Source organism: Centruroides vittatus, unplaced genomic scaffold, assembly GCF_030686945.1.
Source record: "Centruroides vittatus isolate TY-2023 unplaced genomic scaffold, ASM3068694v2 contig_1832, whole genome shotgun sequence".
NCBI lineage: Eukaryota > Metazoa > Arthropoda > Arachnida > Scorpiones > Buthidae > Centruroides > Centruroides vittatus.
In genome coordinates this window covers 904,202-923,728 of record NW_027121128.1, presented here as the reverse complement: position 1 = coordinate 923,728, position 19,527 = coordinate 904,202, and the positions used below count along the sequence as shown (strand labels likewise).

The window sequence follows — 19,527 nt, the reverse complement described above, 5'->3', positions numbered from 1 at the left end:
AATTAAAATTACGTGAAGAGAAAAGAAAACAATTCTCACAAACTTTATGTATTATGTAAAGTAAACCTTCAAAAGTGTTTGAAAGAGATGATAATAATAAGGTTCCTAAATGAGGAAAGTAATGCATATAAACTAAATTTAATTATTTTTATAGAGAATTAAGTAAGTATATTTATAAAAATTTATTAAACAGCAAACAATACCAATAAATAGAAATATCAACTTCATCGTTATTTGTTGTTTATTTTAGAATAAAATGATTCTAAAGCAACATAATTATTCATTAGAATATGCAATTTGAACTATGTTACATTACTCTCAATTATTATAAAATATGACTGAAAGTTTTAATTTCAATTACTGTATTTTATTTTAAATTTTAAAGTATGTTTTCACTCCACAAATAACATATAACATTTAATCTGTTTAATAAATCTGTTATTCTATTTAATAAGCTATATAATGTTGTTATACAGCCTGTCAGAAAACTAAAACTTTACCACAAATAATCTATAGACTAGTACTGATCTCAGAACCATGTTTTAATGTAATTTAAACAGGGTTAATTAAAACCACTTTAATGGTGTATACTGCAAACATTTTGAAATAAGTGTTAAATATTAAAACAGTTTATATACTGGACCAGTTGTGTTAGTAGACAAGGAACAATGAAGACGACCGAACACGTTAAATTCATTATGAAATCTCCACGGTATGTGCATTTTAAAAAGGAATTACTTTGACAGCTAACGTTTTTGTGTGAACATTTATGCATTTAGCGTAATATTTTTAGTAAACGTATTTACAAAACAAACAGTAATACATTGATGACAGTTGAAGTTAAGATAATAACTATTTTTTATAGTAAATTTTATACTGTTCCGCCATGTTTATACCGAAAAATCAAGATACGTCGTCCCTCCTCTCTATTTAGGAGAGATGACGCTAATTTCATATATATTTTAATTGTGTATTTTATAAGATAAACTATCGCTTATTGGGTTACATGTATAAATACAGTATTAATATAAATATCTTATACATATTTGTTGTGTCCCATATTATTGGATACAGAGCGATTTTCCGAAATGTGCGCTTTTCCCTCTATTTACCTTATACTAACATATCCATTTCCTTGTTTTTGGTTCTATTTAGTATAAACTTAAGATAATTCAATAACATCTTTAAGCATATTGAAAAACTCATAGAATTTTTCAAATTTTTAATATTTACTCTGTTTTATTTTACACATTGTCATGAAATTTTGTCAATCAAGTTTTCATAAGTTATTGCATAGCATTTTTTATCATCTAATATATTTATTTAAACAATAGTGTATTAGATACTTGGTTAAAAATTAAATTTCTGATAATTGAATACATTAGAAAGTGTTTACTAAATTTCTGGAAAAGTTTTATTATGATTAATTTTGAAATTATAATACCAAATTTATAAAAATATAATATAATTTATCATAAACCAAATCAACAAATCTTTCCCCTTCTCTTGCAATTCGTGAATCTAAACTTACAAGAGAACTTTCCGCATTTATTTTTGTTAATAATACTTAATAATAATTATTACTTATCGAGTAGTTAGAAATTAATAATATTATCTCCCTTTTATCGAACTCGTGATTTTTTTTAAATCTTTTACATTTGTACACATTCCTACGTCATTCGTATTCCTGCTAAATTAATACTCATGAATACAACTTTAATAATAATAACACTCGAGTTGTATTAAGTATAATATTTGTAATAAAATTAAAACTTCGAAATAAAAAAGTTTTAATGAAAACTCACTAAAGTACTAAAGAAAGTATGCTCTGGAAGCTTTGGAAGATGCGAATCCTCAAAGTAAAATTCTCATCTTTCTGCAAACCGAATTATCAAACACAATTTGTTTTTAACATTTGTTATCAATGCCATTCACTTTATGGAAAACGGAAGATTTATCGTTACATTTGCAGTGAATTTTTCGCAAAAAGTAACCATTTTATTCTTACAAAATATAGAACTTCAAAAAAATTGAAATTATTTTCATGTTTCTTATTCTAACGCAGCGGTTCCCAACCAGTGGTCCGCAAGAGCTAAAATATGGTCTGCGAAAGATTTAAAACTTTTATTCATTTTAAATTATTATTCCCATATTGATACAAACTGAATTTAATTTTTACTAAAATTGTTATGTTTTCTATTATAATAGTACTGTTAAAGCATGTTACCCTTGAGTTTAACGATTACTTATGTTAAAAGTTTTAATTAAAGTTTATTTTTAGATTGACACGGTTTATTTTTCTTAAACCTTGTGGTCCCTGAGAACAACAATGAAAGCAAAGTGGTCCCTGGTAAAAAAAAGGTTGGGAACCGCTGTTCTAACGTCACTTGTCCTGTTCCGAAAGCTAAAAGTCAAATTGTTATCAGCTTTCTAAGATAAGAATAAATTTATTCAGTTATCTTTCAATTTATCGTGGCTACCGTAGAGATAGAAGACGAATTTAACAACTACAACTTATGGTTTTACTTCAACATGTTTTGTTTTTTAATGAATAATGTTACGTTTATACAAAGTAACTTAAAAATATAATTATTATTAATATTTTATAACTTTAAATAAAGAAACTGCACGTGTATTTACTTTATTTTACAGCTTTTCTTGATTAAAAAATTCTTCTAAATCTTTAAACATTTCTTGGGCCATAGTTATTTTTTCATTCAGTATGCGTGGATCTATCATTGTTGCTATTTCCACGTTTAACAAAGCACATTCAACTGAAAACAAAAATTACAGAATTCAATGCATTTTATGAAGTAAAACAAATCGCTTTTTACTTAATTTATTCATAAATTAATATAATTTTTATATTAAATTCAATTTACACTGCTGCCCATTAAAATTGATATACCATGAAGGCGACACGCAACAAACGCGAAATTTGCATGAAAGGTACAACATGCTGGATGCTCTGTACGTCAACATTACATGTCAATTTAATCATGTCTTCCTCCCATTACACTACATGTTACAATAAACATGATTCTGCTATTTACTTTCCTTCATAATGTACCAATTTTAATGGGCAACAGTGTATTTTAAGAATAAAGTCTACGTTATTTACTTTTATATGGTTTTCGTTTCAATGTTTATTATACTATAGTACTGTATTTGATTTACCGTATAAGTCTCGGCGGATAAGACGAGGTATAAATTTTCGTCGAAGTTTTATAGTTTTAGCATATATCTGTCCTATAAGACGACCCCAAACTATCAATGGCCTATGAATTTAGTTTAGACCAGCGATCATCATCTGAATAATAATACTATATAGCGTATACGGAATTATGTCCTATTTGTAATTTTTCAAATGAACAAATTTTATTTTCTTTCATCTGGCAGCACTGTCTTACGATTGTTGCAAGCATTTGCACTGATTCGGCATTCGGGTAATGACTTTGACTATCCATAAAAACGTCGTATGGGCTATTCTATTTTGTGAACATACCCTACTCTCTACCAGTAAATAATTACGGTTTGTCCGTCTTTTTTTATAATGGTTTCAATTTATATATCTGTCCTATAAGACGACCCCAGATTTTGGGGGCCTTTTTTTATGATTCAACTATCGTCTTATCCGCCGAGATATACGGTATATAACTAGAAAGGTTATATCACACACCGAGTGACCAATCTAATACATTTTTAATTAAAAATAAGTAAAATGAATTCCTCTTTATTCCTCTACTGTACACAATTTAAAGAAATTTAAAAATGTGTTAAATTGTTCATTTGGTGTGATAAACCCTTACGTAAGATAACGTTTGTAGTTATATGAATCAAATACTATAATACAATAGAATGATCAGAAATAAGAAATAAGCTAATAATCTTAATGTCTGTTCTTGTTTTTTTGCCCGGGCAACTACGGGCTTACCTGTTATATATATATTTGTAATTATTTCTTTTATTTTTTCTTGTATTCTGTTTCTTCCAGAACTGCTAAAATTTTACATGGACTTCAATCTAAGAAAACATTATCGATGTAAATGAGAAACTACGGCAAAATTTTGACTTTTTGGAAGAATTTATAAACCAAGTAAGATTATATCCGCGAATTTTAATCAGAAAGCGTGAAAGCGGTTTTATACCAGGGATATCTGTACTTTTTTCAGAATAAACTAAAATTTCTCCTACTTACATGTTAGTGTTCATTGTATGGGCCGGATGGCCGAGTTCCCTCAGAGCGGTTCCCTTCTACGCTCTGAGGGAACCGGGATCGAATCCGGACGGGTCGAAAAATCCCCAGGAAGTTTTCGGGGAATGGTCCGTCCCTTATCTCCCGGCCTCCCCATTGTTGGTCTGGCCAAACCCATAATGGGCTTGCTATAAGAGGCCCTCTTAATGCCCACAGGGTGGAAAGAGTTAAAGAAAAAAAAAGGTGTTCATTGTATGTTATGGAAGACAAGAGAAGACAGCAAATATTGTAAAATATGCAATAATAAAATAAAATTATGAATAATTTACCTCTATATTTCATAAGATTTTCATTAATATACTTCAACTCTTTGGACAATCCATCCATTTCACTTATGATTTGATCCTTGTCATAATTCTGCAGAAGCAAAGCAAAACTGTTCTGGAATTTAAAACCAATAAATAGACTTTACTATAGATTACCACCTATGGAATTTCGGGACTTTGAGTATATATCTGAACTGCGGGGACCGAGACGAGTTCAACGATACCCTACTTTTGGACCGGGGACGAAAAATAAGAAAGTTATCATATTTACGATTTCTTGCCTTTCACAGTGCATTCCACGCCATTTCAGATTTTTCTGCCGCCTAGCAGTGACGGTCATCTCCCGGAGGGATAGGTTAGGTTTGTTGGACAAGCCGCGATAGCGGCGCGTAGTACTAGCCGACTGCGAGGGTGTGCGAAAAGGACTTAACTATAACTGCAGACGATCGGTGTGCTCGTGGACCGACATCTGCCTCTGTTGAAGGTATATATGGCCGACTTGCCGGATTGCCTGTTAAACACGCGATAGGCTTAGCGGAGAGAGTGACGCGACTCCCGATCATCGCGCGATCGCCGGAAAAAAGTATGATAACTTTCTTATTTTTCGTCTCCGGTCTAAAAGTAGAGTATCGTTGAACTCGTCTCGGTCCCCTCAGTTCAGATATATACTCAAAGTCCCGAAATTCCGTAGGTGGTAATCTATAGTATCCCCAATAAATAATATTATTATTACACTTTCCTGAAGTAAATTAAAGAATTTTATATTAATAATTTATTAAATGTAACATTTACTCTTTCTTCCTCTTCGTTCTTCTCCGCCATATTTAAAATTATCGCGGGTAATAAATTTAATAATTAATGTATTGTACAGTACAAATTAAATAAAATTCATTAATTTTATATAATAGTCGTTGAATTATTAATTTATAACAAAACTTGTTTTACGATTTAAATCAAAAAAAATTTACTAATTACGAAATCAATTACCACATTTAATGAATATCGCGACACATAACGTAAACAATTGATAAAATCAAAATTAAAAAAAAAGTTTTCTGTTTATTCGTGTTAATTTGTTAATATTAGTTTTTTAAAATGAATTTCAAATATTATTTTACACATTAATTCTAATGAACATTTTAATAAATTCTGATAATTCTATTTCAAAGGGGTTTCCATTTCTCATTACAGTAAATCCTCGTTCGTTTCGAAAGGCGAAATAATCGTGACTTCGTATTATCGAGTTTCGAAATATCCGAGATTTACATATTTCTGTACAATATACCAAATGCCACGTAATTGACGTAATTTATTAAAGAAACGGAATACGGCTACATATACAGAACGCTATTTTCGTTATTAATAATAATAATATGTATAAACTGCTGGTAAACAACACGTGTCCGGTGAGAACTTCACAGGTTGTCAGTTAGATTTTATAAAAATTCTAACTGACCTCCCGGAAGGCATCTCCCTCTAGACAGATCGCCCTACCATAACTTAACAAACAACTGCTATATCCCTCACCGAAACAAAAGTACAGTTACAAACTAATGAAATTTCGAACTATCCAAGTTCGAATTAACGAGGATTTCTTGTAACAGTTTTTATTTTAAAAAGTTTCATAAAATATCTTTGAATATTCTAGTTATACGAAACACTTTTCTAAATTTTGAATACTTAAAACCAGGGCTGTGGAGTCGGAGTCGGGAGGAATTTCTGGCCAGAGGAGTCGGAGTCGGAAAAAATGTGTCGACTCCCACATTTTAAATTTACTTTAGTTTTTTTTTTATTTAAATGAAAGAAAATTTATTATATATTTATTAATTTTTAAAAATCTTTTTATATTTTGTTATAATTCATTTATTTTAAATACAAAATGCATCAATTTAATTTATTAAATATGTAGTGTTCTTTGTAGTGTTTGTGTTTAGTAGTTAAATTATTTTGACCCGATTGAATTTAAATATTTTTGAATCATTCCTTTATTATCCCTGCTCTAAATAAGTACTCTATTTTTCTGAACGAGCCAGACTAATTGATCAGAGTTCATATTTTTCTTTTCTGAACAAGGAGCTGTAGCTAGATTGCACACTTTTTAGTTAGACTAACTTTTCTGTAAGGGTAAAATTGAGTGCAAATGCTGCCAAATATATGTAGATGTAGAATTTTATCGCACCTTTACTCCTCTTATTAAATATTTGTTAAAAATTAATTTTTTATACAAATAAATATTTATGTAAGTTAAATATTAAAAATACTAACTACAAGGGCGGTTTTTTTCAAGCTCCGATGGTCCATAAAACAAAGACAAGTGTAAATAACAAAATGAATTTATTTCCAAAAGTTAGGTACAAACATGGTTACTTTTCGACATAATCACTGTGAGGATTGAGGCATTTGTCATATCTGTGGACGAGCTTTTCCATCCGCTTATCATAGAATGTTGCCGCCAGTGAATTGAGGTGGCCATAACAACATTGTTTTGAAGATCGTCATTAGTTCATTCAGCTAGCAAAGCAGTCTCAAACGTCTGCCTTTCTAGCTGTTTTCAGTTCAGGAAAGAGATGGAAGTCTTCACACATTAAAAAGTTTTAAGCTGGGTGGAAGTCTGAAAGGTGGAAGTCTTCACCACCTTTAAACACCCAGCGTATAGCTCTGATTTAGCGCCGAGCGACTTTCACCTCTTTCCTGAACAGGAAAAGTGGCTAGGAGGGCAGAGGTTCAAGATTAATCATGAACTTCAAAAAAACGTTAGGGCCCATCTCGAGTCATCGGCGGCAACATTCTATGACAAGGATGTTTTCCATCCTTGTCATAGAATGTTGCTGGTGCACAGATAAATTTCTCAATCTTCACGGTGATTATGTCGAAAAGTAACCAAGTCTGTACCTAACTTTTCGTAATAAATTAATTTTGTTATTTACATTGTCCTTTTTTTATGGACCATCGGAGCTTGGAAAAAAACAGCCTACGTATTTGAGTAAATGCCCGGGGCTCCTTTTAGAGTTTAGAGTAGGGTACCCCCTATGGCGCCTGTGCCCCCCCCCATAAAATGACTTGGTATTTAATTTCGCCGGAGTCGGAGTCGGCCTACTAAAATTATCAGGAGTCGGAGTCGGAGTCGGAGTCGAGTGTTTTTTTACCGACTCCGCAGCCCTGCTTAACTTTGCTCTTAAATGCTAGATTTCAAACTCTTTGTTATTAATTCAAGAAGCCATACACTCGTGAGGACTGTTTTATTCCAATTATGTTGATGATGTAAAGTTTAGTATTGATATTACATTTTAAATATTTTAAGTAATTGTAGAATTTTAAAACAAATATTTAAAAAGATAAATAAAAACTTAAAGAATTTAATTTTTAAAATAAATTTCCTTAGAAGTGTTTATCACGTTAGGTGTCGCCATATTCACTGAGTATTCCAACCCATATCGCAATATTGGAACATCTCGTTCAGTTATAAAGCAAAAATTGTAATTGTTTTATATCCATAATTCTTTATATATTTATATACATTAATATATAAAGACATTAAATAATGTGTACAATACGTTAATTTTTAATTATAAAGTTAATTACTTTTATGATTAATTGTAGATAATGGAGGAGAGGAACGAAGAGGAAAGAGTAAATGTTACATTTAATAAATTATTAATATAAAAGTCTTCAATTTACTGCAGAAAAGTGTAATAAAATTTTATTGGTTTTAAATTCCAGAACAGTTTTGCTTTGCTTCTGCAGAATTATGATAAGGATCAGATTATAAGTAAAGTGGATGAATTGTCCAAAGAGTTGAAGTATATTAATGAGAATCTTATGAAATATAGAGGTAATTTATTCATAATTTTAATTGGGGATACTATAGATTACCACCTATGGAATTTCGTGTGTTTGGGTATATATCTGAACTCAGGGGACCGAAACGAGTTCAACGATACTCTACTTTTGGACCGGAGACGAAAAATAAAGTTATTATACTTTTTCCAGCGATCGCGCGATGATAGGGAGTCGCGTCGCTCTCTCCGCTAAGTCGGCCTCGCTATCGCGATCGGGAGTCGCGTCGCTTGCCGTTAAAATTGCCTTTAGTAGACGTTTCCCCCTTTTTTACTTTGTTCAAGAACTACCGTGAATCAATAACTAGTGACGTTTAGCACATGGCGGCCTGTTGGCGGCTCCCCTCCGAGAGGTCAGTCGGGAGCACGAACAGTGGGAACGGCCGCCATATTCGCTGCCATAAGTAACATTAACCGAAATGGCGATCGCGCGATGATCGAAAGTGGCGTCGCTCTCTCCGCTCTCGTATCGCGTGGTTAACCCTCCGGGAGATGACCGTAGTCCAACGTTATGGTTTGCAGACTTTACCGCAAGATGGCAATACTAGCAACTACGGTGCCGTCTGCATGAGAGCATTAAAAAAGTATGGTAACTTAAAAAGTATGATAACTTTTTTATTTTTCGTCTCCGGTCCAAAAATAAGGGTACCGTTGAAGTCGTCTCGGTCCCCTGAGTTCAAATATATAATCAAAGTCCTGAAATTCCATAGGTGGTAATCTATAGTACACCCTTTAATTTATTATTGCACATTTTATACAGTTTGCCGTGTGAGATCAAGCATTGTCCTGTTGGAAATGGCTCTTGGGAGCCTTGCCGTGAGAGGCAACACATGTGGCTGCAGGATATCACTAACATACTGCTAGGCTGTCGTGATCCTTTCGATCACTACTAGAGGTGACCGGTTGTTGTATGTGATAGCACCTCAGACCATCACACTGGCTGTGGAGACAGTGTGCCGCTCGAAAGCGTAGGCAGGACAGAGGTGTTCACGTTCACCACGGAACCTCCAGACAAAACACGGCCGTCGTCAGTGCCCAAACTGAATCTGGATTCGTCGATTTAGACGACCCGGTTCCATCCCGTTGCAGTCCAATCCCGTCAGGAGCAACACCATTTCAAACGGAGGCGACGGTGGGCGGTGTCAATGGCAGCACACGTAAGGGCCGCTGCGATACCAAAAGTTTTTCATCCAGGCATCTCGAAATGGTACGGACAGACATATAGGCCTGTAATGATGGCGCCACCTGTCTGGATGGCGGATAACAATACGGTCGGCTGTGTGCGTGCTTGTCGGAGGACCAGCGATCCTCTCAGGCTAGTGGTCTCCCGAGGGCGTCTTGAGCCTGGGCGCTATGTGTACTAGCTCTCTCGTCCACTAGTCCTAACATCCTTAAAGTGTTGTCAGAACGGCCTAGCTGGCAGGCTATTCGGTGAGATGACCATCCGGCTTCTTTCAACCTGATGATCCTCTCAAACTCAGTTAGTTGTTCATGTGGCCTTCATAGACATCTAGTGATACAGTGTTCCACTGCAACAGGTAAACTACAGACAGGATACTTTTGTGTGCTTTTTTTATAGTCCAAGGGAGACTCATTTTAACGCTTTCTGTTGACATTACACTATCATCATACCATACGATACCATGAGCCATCACGGCGTAATGCCAGCAGAGGGCATTACGCCGTGATGGCTCATGGCAAAACTCTAATTATTTCCAAATCTATTTGAGACTTATCTGCATGCCAAGTTTCTCAGCGATAGAACTTCTTAGTGTGCTAATTTTTATGGCAATGAGTGTATTTCACAAGCACCTATAATACATTACAAATAATAAACAATGAATATGAAATGAAGATTTTTTCCCTAAAGAGCGTGCCACTTTCTCTATTCCAATATATTTTTCTGGTTTTACGTTAAATTTCTCAAATAAAAAATTTAATGCTCATTCTTAAAATAACTTTTTCCTCTTCATTTTTTTGACTCTCATCCGAGACACCAAGTGGGACTTTCTAATCATACCCTTCTTGGTCGAGCAGGATCGGCCAGGTGATAAAGGACGGTGCTGACTTATATTAAGCAGATTGCCATGAAAAATTCTTAGGGTTGCCTGAATTCGAATTCGGGTTTCCCAGAGAGATAGGTTTAGCCAGAACAGCCTCAGCCATTAGGCTATGAAAGGCAATATTCTCGTAATGTCTCTACGTTTAATCGTGTAATATGTGACAAAATTAGCATTAAGACAATTTTTATTTCGAAGAATCTCCTCGAAAATTCGGGATAATCATTTTGTTTTCCGTATTATGAAAATTTTCCATCGTTATTTACGAACACAGATATATCCTGCATATATTTTAGTACATTTTTTTTTTTTTTTGTGATAAATGTATTAAAGAATCAAATTTAAACGTGTTTTATATTAGGATTTTTAACTAGATGCTATTAAAAGAACTTAACTGATAAAAATTACGACGACAACATGAAAATTTAGTTGACATTTCTAGTTACTAAACGATTTTTATAAACAGAATTTCGACATTAAAACGAGTTATAAATTACATGTCACTTATCACTTGTATTATCTACGCTATTATTTTTCAGTAAAATAAATTACTTTTATGCAATAAATTAATATACTATATTTATATAAATTAAGAACATAGTAAACATCACGGCTAGGATAAAAATCTATTTTATTTTATATGTCTTTAGAAAAATTAAATCTAATATAATTACGAATAAATTTATATAAGATGACTTTTTATTCTAAAAAAAATGCATTAAAATCTATGTATTTTCAGTCGAATGTGCATTGTTAAATGTAGAATTAGCAACAAAGATAGATCCATCCATACTCAAAGAAAAGATAACTCTGGCTCATGAAATGTTTGAAGGTTTAGAAGAACTTATTAATCAAGAATGTGAAAAAACTGTAAAATGAAGTAAATACATACTTTATGTGCAAGTTTCTTCATTTAAAATATTATAAATGATTAATAATATTTACTTGTATTTATATTACTTTATATAATTTTAATATCACTCTTTAAAAAATAGATGCCTAAGTAAGAAATTCCAGATTTCAATTTTATTGTGTTATCTATGTATTGGCCACGATAACCTGAGTAAATAAATTCTTATCGTAAAAAACTGATAACAATCCGGATTTTGAGCTTTCATAACAGAGAGAGTGACATTGCAATAAGAAACATGAAACTAATTTTAATTCTGTTTTTAATTAATTTGGTTTGTTGTAAAGTTAAAAAGTGTAGTTTTTGTGAAGGAATTCACTGCAAATGCCATAGAAAGTCAATTACTTGCAGCGATTGGAGTGATATGGATGAAATTGAAGAACATATAACGTCTTCAGATAATTCATATTGTGAGGAATTCAATGAGCGTTTTAAGTTAACAACATCCCATCTTCCAGCACTTCCAGAGCATATTTTCAAGAATACCAGATTCAATAAAATCGAATTTTCTGACGTGAGTTTACCTTTTTTCGGTCCTCCTTTGAGCAAAACGTCTCCTTTTAAAGGTTTAGAATTCAGATTAGAGGAATTCGTAATGAAAAACGTTTCGTACTTATATAATTGGAATTGGGCTTTGCTCTCGAATTTTAGTTATCTAACCAAACTGACAGTGACAAAAAGCAAAGTTTTGCGTATCAATAAGAGCTTCTCTTCGATTTCTAACAGTTTAGAAAAGATCGAAATGAGGGAATGCCAAATTAAACGTATAGATGATGGATCGTTTAAATCTTTCAACAAACTGGTGCAGTTGTATCTGGACAAAAATCAATTGACATCATTTAAAAGATCTCATTTACCTGATCCAGCTGGACGTCTGAATTTAATAAGTATCAGGTAGGTAGAACTTTTTGAATTATTTACAAAATTAAAAACTTAATTTAAATCAATTAATGACGTTGTCTTTCAGGTTTTCTTTTTTAAATGCATTTAATTGGTTTACTTATTGAAATTTTCTCTACTTATTAATCGCTTTTCAAAAGACACGAGTAAAAAGATTAAATTTCACACGAAAACAAAAACAGAAATTATTTAGAAAAATGGAAATAAAGTATTCTTTAGGTAAAACACAGAATGAAATTACGAATAATTTTCGGTAAAATACATAAAAAACAAAAAATGCTTAACGTCGAATAACAAGTGAAGAGTATTGGAATGTGAAATATCGGTCATTACGCCTAAATATGTAATAACATAATCTTTGCATCATATTTTTCAGCAGAATACTGGAAACTAAGGTTAACTAGTAAAAGTATTTCCATTTTGTCTAATTCATCTCTCCTCTTGCACCCTTCCAATAAACTCCTCTCTCCCGCTCTTTGGATCACTCCTTCCATCTCCTTGGCCTTCCTTTTAGTATTTTTCCATGAATCTTTTACCCTCTGCACATTCCCATTCACCCATTTTGCCCTCCGTCCCTGGCCAAACCATTTCGTTCGTTTCTTTTCAACAATACACTCTTTCTCCTCTTATTTATAAATCCTTTAAGGATTACACTGTAGGCATTCTTATTGTGTCTTTACAGATTTCATTTTGTTATTTGTAATATTCTTTTCTTGCATTAAATATCCGAACTAACAAGAGCCTTCTGTATGAAACATTTATCGTCTGGTGAAATCATGAAATTGGTAAATTATGTGAAATGATCGGTGATTGAAATCCAACCATCAATAATTAAACATTTCTACCAATCACGCTGGGTAGTAAAAAAAGGCATCCATAAGTTTGCGAGGTAGATGTAGATTGTATGGGAGTAGTCATCTACACCGAAGCCTGAAAGTCTCCTAAGTTTTGCGGATACTACGAGATGCTGGCAGAAATTGTAGACAATATGGCGGAAGGCTCAGATAATAAAAATTTAATTATTTATTTATTCACGCTTTAATGAAGATAATTTTCGTACTTATAGTTTTTTTCAGAACAATTATATACGTACGATCAGGTAGTAGTAGATCGAAGATATTTTCAGTTTTTGTTTTTCGCTTGTTCTGTCCAGAGCCTTTTTCCATACTTCTCGTAGGTTCGACCAGGCCCGCAATAGAGATGACAGTTGATGAGGGCCTGACATAACGTGGAATTTTTTATTGGCGGGTTGCTCATGAAAAATTCGTGGGGAGTTGTTTGCATGGATTCGATTCCGGAGCCCCATAGCTATAGGCTGATACCTTAGTTCTTAGTTACCGCGACCATCAAGTTATTTTTGATCCGGGTATTTATTAACAATTTCAATATTTCTACTTGGATTTTATTTCTACAGTCCATTAATTTTTCTAGTTATTCGTGAATTTTGATTGCCCAACCGTATTCATGCTGAACTTATTGTAAACAGAATTTAGAAATCTATTTACTAATTGGACGAAAGCCTTCTTATTTGTTTAAATGTCATAGTATTAGAGATGCAATCAATTTAATGGAACATTTAACTAGATAATGACATCAAAACTGCTAATTTAACTAAGTCTATAATGGGCATGGCTTTCCGGTATACAAGCAATTTCATCCCCTAGATAGGAAAGATTGTTTAAATATCGAAATGAACATCTAGTTTACTAAGTGTTTATATTATCCTCGAACACATCCGGATAAGTTGGAGAATGGCTTTTACATATCTCGGAAAATTTGGTAGTAGTTTGGTTGGATACGCCAACGCAAGACATGGGCAATCTGGTAAGAGAAATGCTCCAGGGAGGACTTTCTATAGGAAACTGGCCCCTAGTTAGGTGTTACAAATGCAAAGAAAACTTAGAAAACTCCAAGTGGCCAGCTCGTTGGTGAGGCGTGAACCTGCAATCGACTACCAGTGTTGAATAGTTTTATCCACTCGGTCACTAATGGGTTAATTAATTAAGTTCCATTAAAACTTGCGAACGAAATAAAAATTTTAAAAATAATATAAAACTATATAGTAATATAAATTATACAACTATTTTGTATTTCGACAGTGATAATTTTCTAGAAACATTACCAGAAGATCTTTTTAAAGGAATGAATAGATTAGAACATGTTTCCTTTGCGAATAACAGATTAAAATTTATACCGGATGCCATAATAAAATTTCGGTTGAGAAAATTGGTTGTAGAGGGTGAGTTATCAAGAAAACAAACAAGGAATAACGGAATTATTTATTATATACTAAAAATTAACATGTTTAATACAGTAAAAAATTATTTGTCTTTTCAGGTAACCCTTTAGAATGCAATTGTGACTTACAACTTCTGTGCAAAAAAGATTTTGGAAATGTACCTTGCAATTATTCAAAATTACGGCAATTCGTGAATATTTGTACTGATGAATATAAGAAGGAATTTAATTGCATGTAATATTTCTTATGTATTATCTACAAGAAAGGTGCTTTTTATCTTTGCCTTCAAAATATGACAAAATATCATCCTGTTACAGTGAGGACTCGGTTAAAATGGATTTGAACTTGTGAATTTTGCATGGACACTTGAAAATGTACGGCACATGTAATAAAATAATACACCAAATACAATTTCTTTGATTCTGAAATATATTGATATATTATAAATAAAAACATTGGCGTGAAAATGGTGAAATTAGAATTTCGTGCCAACAGTGGCGTGCCGTCATTGGAAGCGATGGAAGCGCCGATTCCACCTTCCAATGACTTTCCCTTGAATTTTATAAAATATAAATTTTCATATTTTAACGTACTTTGAATTAATTAAAATTAATATTTTATTATAACTGCATTATGTATCTTTTACAAATTTCTATACTACATGTGAAAAAGAAAACGATAAGATTGCTATTGTATATTCGAATAATTCGGTGGCGGAAGGAATGTCGAAACCGGGTCAGTCTCCAATCAGCCAGATTATATAGGCATTAGCACATGCGGTTTACAGTGCACCAACCTCACCCGGTTTAACCTGGCTAAACCGGGTAAGCGACACACTCGTAAAGAGTACAGCTTTATATCCCGGAGCGGTTGTGGGCTGTTAGCCACCTGCCTGTCAACTTCCAAGCAGCCAGATTATAGGCATTGGCGCATGCGCTTTACAGAGCACCAACGTCACCCGGTTTAGCTGGTGGATGCTTCACACATAAAGCTTCTAACTTTATATCCCGGACCGGTTGTGGGCTGTTTAGCCGCCTGCCTGCTAGATATTCGGCCGCTCTCGCCCGATTACGTGAATCACGAGTAGACTAGATCAACGGCGGGCAACCCCGGCCCGCGGGCCAGCTACGGCTCGCGAAAAGTTTCTATCCGGCCCGCGAGATCTTTAATAGATTATTAAATTGGAAAAATAACTAATTAATAGTTAATTTTCCAATTCTTTGTAATTTTCGAAAACGATAAGAGAAATAAATGTAGTAATAAACTTTTTATTTATTTATTTCATATTTGCAGACTAAAAAAATTACGAGTCACAAAAAGGCGTCAATTAACTACTACGGCCCGCGGAAAAACGTAAAATTTATTCTGGCCCGTGTTATAAAAAAGGTTGCCCACCCTAGACTAGATTTATAACTTAACCCAACCGATAGGAGTTTACTGGCATGTTTTTATGATAGTTCTGTATAGTTGACGGGAGTTTAAAAAAATCCATTAAAATATTTGATATATTTATTCCGCTCTCCCATCTTATATTACTTACGGGTTTCAATGTTAAACCGGTGATATTACGATTATAGTATGTCCCATCTGTAAGGGAATGCAGAAAAAACGTGTACAATTCTTGTATAATGTTAAAAAATTAACTGTTACTTTGGCATCATTATTTACAACCAAATTTAATGAATGAGACGTACAATGGTACAAAAAAAGCTCTAGAATTTATTTTCCTTAAATGTACGATCTAAGTATCGGTTGTCATAAAAATTTCTTTCCACTTTTTTCCCAAGACTACAGATATTCGAGTACAAAGTAACTGGTTTCGAGTTATTTCTACTAAGAAGTAGTTAAATAATTAAGAGATTAGGGAATGGTGACATAAGTAAAACCCTGCTGACTTAAACAAAAGCTTAACCGAAGCAATTACTAGCTCAGTACAGTGGGGAACTGATTTCCGTGTACACCTGGTACTAAAACGAATTGCAGTAGTTAGAAAACAAATGACTATTAAGTTTAACATATTTACATCTATGGTGAGAAACGTTTAAAATTTACAACGGCCCTGTCGCGTCCTTTGAGATATACTAGTGATGCGACAAAAGAGGCATTTGACATTGACCGGTATCGGCACCCTCGGGATTTGTCATGCATGCATTCACTGTACACCTACCAAAATCGTCTCTGTTTCCATTCGTGAGCCACTCGCAGGGAGCAATTTTAACTCAGTGGATTGTTTAAATATTTAAAAATAAACAATATTTTATGTTATTTTTATATACGTTTCTTCGCAAAAGTATATTCATACAATTGAATATTTTGTACCAGGTATGTATAATTGTATATCCATCACAAATTTTATTTTACCAAGTAAGTTTTAATAATTTTATTTTTAATTTTAGCCCTTATATCATGGCTAGCGATTTAAACTGTAATTGTGATATTGAAAATTTACTTAAAAAAAGTTTTGGCTCAAGACAATATAATGAAAAAGAAGCCATTATTAAAAGAGAAAGACCAACGCCTAAATTAAATATAAGTACTTCGACAAAAAAATTTGTTCGACATTTTCACGATAAAATTTATCAAGACGTAAAATGGCTTTGTGGATGCATAAAAATGCAAAAACTGTTTTGTTGGCCTTGCCTATTATTTTCAAATGAAATTAGTGTGTGGAATAAGAATGGCTTTGACGATTTAAATAATTTGAGTAAAGCTAGAAAAAGACACGAAAATCGTAAATGTCACATCGATTCTTTCGTAAAATTGAAGCAATTTGGAAATCAAAATAGAATAGAATTTAACATTAGTAAACAATATACAATTAATATTGAAAATTATAACAAGATAGTTACGGCTAATAGATATATTGTATCTAAATTAATAGATATTACATGCTTTTTAGCAAAGCAAGAATTGGCATTTAGAGGGCATAGGGAATGTATTGAATCTAATAACAGAGGTAATTATATTGAACTCGTTTCTTTATTAAGTACGTCAGATAATCAATTAAAAATGCATTTAGAGAAGTCTACAGTTTTTACTGGCTTATCGAACAAAATTCAAAATGAGCTCGTTAATTCGTTAGGAAACGTTTTATTGCAAGAAATTAAAAAAGAAATTGAAAACGCAAAATTTGTTGCTATAATTGTAGATGAAACAACGGACATTAGCCACAGAGCCCAGATGTCGACTGTATTTCGTTACGTGAAAGAAAACGGTAACGTCGAAGAAAGATTTGTGGGCTTTACCGATGTGAGTGAGAACAGAGACGCAAATTCGTTATTCACTCACATTAAGAGTTACTTAGACGAATTTCAATGCACTAAAAAATTAGTGGCACAAACATACGACGGTGCTGCCGTAATGGCCGGACAACATAATGGTGTCCGAGCTAAAATTAAAGAAATATCCAAACATGCTATTTTCGTACACTGTTATGCTCACAGATTGAACCTAGTTTTCTCTCAATCTGTTGGATATATAAAAGAATGTAAAATATTTTTTCAAACTATGACAGGATTTTCTTCATTTTTTTCTAAATCTTCTAAAAGATCTCACGCCTTAGATCTAGAAGTCAATAAGCGTTTTCCTTCAGCCACACCTATTAGATGGAATTACAATAGCAGGATTGTAAACTGCGTTATGGAGTATAAAGAAGAATTAAAACTTTTGTTGTTGAATATGGTTGAAAGTCCAGAACAATTGATACAAAATTGTATTGACAGATTTGCCGACATAAAATCTCTAGAATTTTTATCACTTTTAGATTTTAATAATTTTAAATATTATGAAAAACAATTTCCCGAAGAGAGTTTTAATGCTTTACGTAAATTTTATGGAGAATTTTTTAATTTATGTAAATTACGTAGTGAATTGCAATATTTATATTCGTGTCCGGACTATATTGGCAAGTCACTCTTAGACATAAAAAATATTATAATTAATGATGACCTAAACAAAGACGTACTAATAGAATTATATGGTTTAATATCATTAATTTTTACAATACCATCTACCAGTGCGTCTGTTGAGCGTAGTTTTTCAACAATGAAGCGAATTCATACATTCGCCAGGAACACTCAGTCGGAGGAAAGATTGTCGTTACTAGCGTTGCTTTCTATAGAAAAAGAACTTTTAAATACGTTGATGGAATCAACGACGAGTTTTTATGATAAAGTAATTAACGACTTTGCGGGAAAACATCGCTGAATAGAGTTAATTTATAGAAAATAAAAAAAAGAAACAAGTTTTTCTATAATTGTATTATGTATGTATTATTTGTATTTTAGAATTAAAGTACATAAATTGTTTATTTTTGTCATTCGCACGTACGAATGGACCCTAGACCATCACTGACGCGCAATTAACCGATTGCCCCTGAAAGTCGGCTTCTTACAGAAACACAGCTTCCCTATCATCAAATGTCACGGCACGCCACTGTGCCAAGTAGATGTAAAAGTTAAATATTTTGAATTAGTTAAAATACTCAAATCGATCATCACCGTGATAAATGCCAAATTAAAAAAACGTCTGATCGTACTAAAACTTGTAATCCAAGCCAGCACACCATTATTGAAGATTGGATTTATGGAATAGGCAATACTTCGGTGATCTGCCAAAGGATGACCAAATTCCAATTGGGAAATTGGCATGTATTTAGGTGTTAGAATGCAAAGAAAACCTGGAAAACTCCACAGTCAGCATGTTGGTGAGACTGTGGAATACCAGTGTTTAGTGGTTATCCACTTGACAACTGGTAGGCAGTAATAAAATGAACCGTAAGCAGTATTTAAGTTGGAAAATAATACTTTTGCCATCAGCAGAAAATTCAAAATATTGAAATCATTCGTAATAAAATTGAATGATTACATTTAAGATAAAAAGATAGCGTCTTTGTGTATTTCTGGTACAGCAACTAAATTATCAATTGCCTACTTTATATCTTATTATCTAATACAGTGATCGCGTACTCCTAAGACGAGAATAATTATAAGTTGTATCCCCTACAATATAATACAGTGGGTAATCGGTTAACGAATACTTTCGCGAAAGAGTTTTACGTTC

General features: G+C 32.9%; 2 protein-coding genes across 3 annotated transcripts in view; one reads left to right on the top strand and one right to left on the bottom strand.

Annotated features, from left to right (window-relative positions):
* Positions 1-19,527, bottom strand: part of LOC136969961 (transmembrane protein 268) — a 364,695-nt gene that overhangs the window by 100,973 nt on the left and 244,195 nt on the right. The gene's annotated exons all lie outside the window — the stretch shown is intronic.
* On the top strand, positions 8,166-14,890 carry LOC136969974 (leucine-rich repeat-containing protein 38-like). Of its 2 annotated transcripts, XM_067264334.1 has the most exons (5): positions 8,166-8,353; positions 11,157-11,297; positions 12,054-12,221; positions 14,327-14,466; positions 14,565-14,890. In XM_067264334.1, exons 2-5 carry the CDS (start codon positions 11,293-11,295, stop codon positions 14,702-14,704), a joined length of 453 nt encoding a protein of 150 aa, XP_067120435.1. In that variant the 5' UTR covers positions 8,166-8,353; positions 11,157-11,292; the 3' UTR covers positions 14,705-14,890. The 2 variants fall into 2 exon arrangements, with proteins under 2 accessions (XP_067120435.1, XP_067120434.1); XM_067264333.1 differs by having other exon boundaries at positions 8,168-8,353; positions 11,157-12,221.

Bases quoted from the DNA above. Each gene is read 5' to 3' on its own strand.
- LOC136969974 (XM_067264333.1), top strand. From the start codon at position 11,566: ATGAAACTAATTTTAATTCTGTTTTTAATTAATTTGGTTTGTTGTAAA. The intron at 12,222-14,326 runs GTAGGTAGAACT...GTATTTCGACAG, and splicing joins CTGAATTTAATAAGTATCAG to TGATAATTTTCTAGAAACAT. The intron at 14,467-14,564 runs GTGAGTTATCAA...TTGTCTTTTCAG, and splicing joins GAGAAAATTGGTTGTAGAGG to GTAACCCTTTAGAATGCAAT.